This window comes from Etheostoma spectabile, unplaced genomic scaffold (genome assembly GCF_008692095.1).
Source record: "Etheostoma spectabile isolate EspeVRDwgs_2016 unplaced genomic scaffold, UIUC_Espe_1.0 scaffold352, whole genome shotgun sequence".
Classification (NCBI taxonomy): Eukaryota; Metazoa; Chordata; class Actinopteri; order Perciformes; family Percidae; genus Etheostoma; species Etheostoma spectabile.
In genome coordinates this window covers 1025832-1031252 of record NW_022605591.1, presented here as the reverse complement: position 1 = coordinate 1031252, position 5421 = coordinate 1025832, and the positions used below count along the sequence as shown (strand labels likewise).

Below are 5421 nucleotides of genomic sequence, written 5' to 3'. Positions count from 1 at the left end.
AGGAAAAACTCCCTTTTAGGGAGAAACCTTGGACCCAGGCTCTTGGTAGGCGGTGTCTGACGGGGCCGGTTGAGGGTGTGATGCACAGTGGCAATAATAGTCACAATAAAGAAAATGGAATGACTTCTATGACTAGAAATAGTTGCATAGGCACCGATAGCCTACCGTGGGTGCTCTGGAGCTCAAGCACCCCAGAAAATATGGAGCATGCATGTGTGCCAGACTGCCTGAAGGCTACAGTCATTTAAAATGACCCATTGCAGTTGGTGCTAAGTGGAGCATGTGAGTGCTGATCGTGGTTACATGTCAGTTAAACTTCTCATCTCCAATCCTATCTGTATTGTGAGAAGTGGCAGCGACGCTGTCCTGAGTTGAAAGACCCTAGTTTAAATCTTTTCTATCGAGTTAATAGTTGTGTGTCTTCTGTCAGCCTCTGTCCATTTCATGAATAGTAGTTGTAGTAGTTCATGGTGTAGCACTGCAGGGCGTTACAGGGTGTTGCAGGGCCTAGCAGGACGTAGCAGGGCACTGCAGAGCGTAGCAGGGCATAGCTGGACGGTGAGAGCTGCAACCATGATTTAGGTGCCACCCTAATCCACGGAAAACTGCTGGTTGAAAAAACATAAGGATTATGGGAAATAAGATTCTCGGAGCTAAGTTAGTAACAAGCATTTCTGGGACATGGATGCACACAGATGGAGAGGAGAGAGGAGTTCAGTGTGTCGAAAGAAATTCCTCCGGCAGTCTAAAACTATAACAGCATAACTAAGAGCTGGTGCGGTGTCTTGAATTGTATTACATTATTTAAATTCAAAGCCTGACATTGCCCTGAATGCAGGATCAAAGCTTAGTGGGCCTGAAACTTAATGTGTTTTAAGGGGTCATGGACTCATAGACCTTGGACATGCAGTATCCTGTTGGTCATTTCCACTGCTACTTTAAACAACATGGTCTGTATGTTGTATTTTTCTTAATGGGATGTGAAAACTAACAGACACTGTGCACATAGACATACTGGTGTAAATATTTCCACAGCAGGTCAACTTGTGCGACTAGTTGCTAAGCCACTGAATTGGTGACAAATGTATAAGAGTAACCATTGGATTATGGACAATTAAAGCATGTGGTATTTACCAGAACCAGTAAGGCATGGCTTGGCATTAACAGACCTGCTCCCTTCCATATTTTGCTTGTAACTCCTGCATTTTCCCAGAGGGGGGAGTAGTGTGTTTAATGTGACTTGAGGAGAGAGGTGTTGTTTCCTTTTGTTACCATCTGAAGGGTTTGGATCTAATCTTTAGATAAAGGAGGCTGATATTGACACCAATAAAGTTGATGTTTGAGAAAGTTACCAAGTAACTAAAGAGGTGCAGAGTTTTAGTGGAACTTTGGCTGATGTTGTTCCAGAACATGAGAGGGGGGAATTCCCTCTAAAGCAAAGATATTTTTTTCCAAGTGAAACCAGCTGTTACACATTTACGGTTTAGGTTTCCAAAGGCCTTCCCAAAACCTTTCCTGGACAATGAGTAGAGCAGAAAAACACAAAACAAGACTATAACACGGCATAATATGTCATCTGTTTTATTTCTGAAGTACAGGGAATTAGGGTGTAAAAAAAAAAAAAAAAAAGTGATTTACAAGAAAAATGGTACAAAATAGTTTTGACAGGAAACTGATGCTACCGATCCTGCCTGCCGCAGATATAACTGATTTATAAAAAAAATTGTGCTGCACATAAACATCAAACTGGCACAATGAACAAATGTTTGCGATAAATGTACTGTACATCCTTTGACTACGTTCGTTTCCTCTTTCCTTATAAGGGGTCAGACTGTTCAGAGGATGATGGTAGCAATTCAACTTCCATTTTTCATTTCAATAGGCTTTATTGGCATGACGTTCAACATGTTGTCAAAGCACAATTATAATCATGAAAGACAATGCTCGAAAATAAAATAAGGTTAACACTATGAGTTGTATTGGGTAAAAGTACTTATTAAACTATTGCTAACTAAAGTTATTCATACTAATGCAGTTATTATGTTTTACTAAGGTTATTTAACTACAGTGTAGTGTAACTAAAAGTGCAGAGCGATATGAAGAATCTGCACTGCAATGAATACGACAAGAACATAACTGTGGCAATAATAATAGCTGCCATAATGTTCAATTTATTTAACTCAAGTCTATGCAAGCTTATTTACATCAAGAAGTGAGAGCAATAAAAATGACTTATTATCCTGGCCTACAGTATATATATATATATATATATATATATATATATATATATATATATCACACATTTAGTTACTGGCAGTGTAAGAGAGCTGTAGTCTGGATTTGAGAGCACTAGTGGCAACCAAGCCTCACAGGAGGCACACCCATGTTATGTCACATTAATGATGGATATATACAGAGCAGATAGTGGCATTCAACAGCAATGGGCAACATTTGCAAACTTTAAGCTTTCATTTCTTATTCTTATTTATTCTTAGGCGATATGAGCTAAAAACTAAAAACTAAATTTCACATGACAACTTTACATTCAGGTCTCTTTCTGCTAGACAAAACTACAGGACGTTCATGTGTTTCCTTAAACCAACAACTGACAAGGGTTTTCCAACCACTGTGAGGTCAGAATAAGGTTTACTAACCCAAACTTCTGCTTTTCATTTTCTTTCTATTCCTTTACTTGAATTATTCCTCCTTTTAACCTACACTCACTCTCTTTTCTAAATCATTACCCTGGCACATGTTCAAGGCACTGGAACCTGGAGGAATTGGAGGGCCAGGTTTGGAGGTGAAGTCAGTCTCCATGGCAACCAATAAACTGCAGCGGGGCCATGGGAGCATTTACACTATAGTCTATGCTACGGGCTTGTTACTAGGGTTCAAGACAGAGGGCTTTGAGGAAGAGAAAGGCTGCTGAGAGGTAGAGGAAGGAGCACTTTGGTAAATACCCTCAGCATGTGTCAACTCCCGTGTTCACAACTCTTGCTGACCCAACCACCACTTCCCAATTCAAGCTAAACAATTACTGTGGCTAATGTTTAGGTTTTATGTACTGTAACTCTTGTGTTATGTATAAGATTAAAAGTTCAGCAGTTTTTTTTTTTTACCATGTTAGGCATCTTAATTTAGCTTGTTTGCGTAATAATATAATGCATAATTGCTAATTTGCACTAAACACAAAGGATCTGCTAGCTGCTAGCATGGCTAACAATACAAGACGATCCCCTAGCCTAGATGCACACCAATATTGTACCACACCTATAAGAGTGTGCTAATAATAGATAAAGCATATAATTGTGTGGAAATCCACTCCTATTTCTATTTGCGGGCAATGAAAAAGACACTGAGGGGTGATGTTGACTTTCTTTGGCAGGTATTAAATCTCAGATGGTGGTGCATTCACTCACTTCAAATAGCTAAAACTACAGACTACATAGAGTGTAAAAGGCCTTGGCAAAACGGCAGCAGGTATCACTAAATAAGTTTGGATAGATATAAAAAACAATCCTGGAATCTGGAATCAAGAGTTTATCGGCTCATTTTGGTCTGTGTGTATAAAATAATCCTGGGATTGACGCCATTTTTGCTGGAATTTGGTGAAGGCAGGATTTTTAAAAACAGAGTACAGTACATGAACAGAGAATATATTTCTGGCACTTGCTCTAGTGCTGTTGTTTTCCCCTCGGTTATGAAAACACCGTGCTGCGCTGGTTGGCGTCCCCGACCTTTTCGAAGAACATGAAATCCTGCATAGTGGCAACACAGAAGGAAATTAATTTATTCCGATTAGACCGGAATATGCAAGTATACAAAAATTAAAATTGGTGTTATTCAAAGCACAAATAATTAAAATATGGTCTTACAATGAGGAAGCAGGCTCCCATGAGCACAGCTTTCATCTTCACGTCCAGGTCCAGCGGGAACTGGATGCCAAAGTTGTCCGTGTCTGTGAAGACTTCTTTCAAAAGGCCGCTCCACTGCTTGCTGATGCGACCAATGGGCGTTTCACCATCTTTGCTCTTCAGCTACAGAGCAATAAGACAGCAATGTTTAATAGACCTTTTATCAAATATACTGAGAAGTCATCATGTTTAGGTGTTTTCAAAATTCCAAACCTGGACTGGAAAGGTTCACTTACAGAAATAGTTTGACATTTTGGGAATTACGCTTATTATTAACTTTCTTGCCGAGAGTTAGATGGGAAGACTGAAACCACTCTCATATCTGTAGGATGAATAGGAAGCTACAACCAGCAGGCGATAAGCTGAGCTTTGCATAAAGACTGGAAACAGGGGGAATCAGCTAGCCTGGCTAGATATGAGTGTTGTATTGACCTTCTTCTAACACATCGATCTGACCTCACCTCAAAGTTGACGTCGCCACAGCAGTTGCAAGCAAAGCAGGGCCCCTCCAGTTTCATCAGGGTCTCCTTGTTGGCTCCCTGGATGGAAAACTTTGGCAGACAAGGGTGCCAGTCCTGTTTTACATAGCCTATGGTGGTGCCTGGTGGTGCCTGGACCTCCATCTGTTGGTCACATACATAATTACATACACATACTAACATGCCACTACATTTTATAAAATCATCCCAGAGAGTTTAAAATCTGTCCTCATCCCTCAATAGTTATAAATAAAACACCACGGGGTTAGCGTGTCTCATGGGAGAACAGGATTAATAAGGGAACTTCTGACTGCTCCATCGTGGCACCACAAAGGTAATACATCTCACATGGCTCCTGTCTGGCCAGTAAACACAACGCCGTCTGTGAGAGTGAAGCAGCTTGGTCCAATGGGATGGTACTGTAGCCAGATTGCTAACGATGTGATTAAAGAGGTGGAGGGGTGGAAGGGGATTGGGGGAGTCAAGGAGATAGTTTGGACAAACAAAGGGCCATTCATAGTCTCAACAAACCCCTGCCTGAACAGAATGGTGCACAGAGACATGGACGCGCCACTCAGCAACTCAACAGTAACAAGGCGAAGGGAGGAAAGACCGAGGAATCTAAATGTGAGCCACTGAGAGCTGTGAGACTACTGATTGTTATGCTTATAGGACCAAACAGGTTTGAGCTGGAGTACAAACCTGCACACAAATGACCATTTCAGTTCAATTTTTTTGCTTTGGTTGTTTTTATTTTCAGGTTTTTTTTGGGAAGCTTAACTTTATTTCTAAAAGCACCCTGAATGAATCAAGTATTGAATTGGTACAATATTAGTCTTGGTGTAATAGTGTTTCCTCTACGTTAGTGGCGGCCCGCCATGGCAAAATTTCTACCGCCACGGTATCAGAAATAGGGCAGACGCACAATGTAGTCGCGGTTTCCTTTTAAATAATCCCGCTGACATAATGCACCACAAGTTGGCCGCCGCTTCAGAGATTATTGGGCCCGTCCAGTTTAACTCCACATA

The 5421-nt window shown here is 41.0% G+C and overlaps 1 protein-coding gene and 1 long non-coding RNA gene across 2 annotated transcripts in view; one reads left to right on the top strand and one right to left on the bottom strand.

Annotated features, from left to right (window-relative positions):
• LOC116686336 (uncharacterized) overlaps positions 1–5421 on the top strand; it is a 26607-nt gene that overhangs the window by 13197 nt on the left and 7989 nt on the right. The gene's annotated exons all lie outside the window — the stretch shown is intronic.
• LOC116686335 (phospholipid scramblase 2) overlaps positions 2036–5421 on the bottom strand; it is a gene marked incomplete at its 5' end in the record, with an annotated part of 8971 nt that continues 5585 nt past the window's right edge. Inside the window, 3 exon segments of the mRNA XM_032511323.1 lie at positions 2036–3758; positions 3876–4037; positions 4376–4537. Coding sequence (XP_032367214.1) covers positions 3699–3758; positions 3876–4037; positions 4376–4537 — 384 coding nt within the window. The 3' untranslated portion in view covers positions 2036–3698.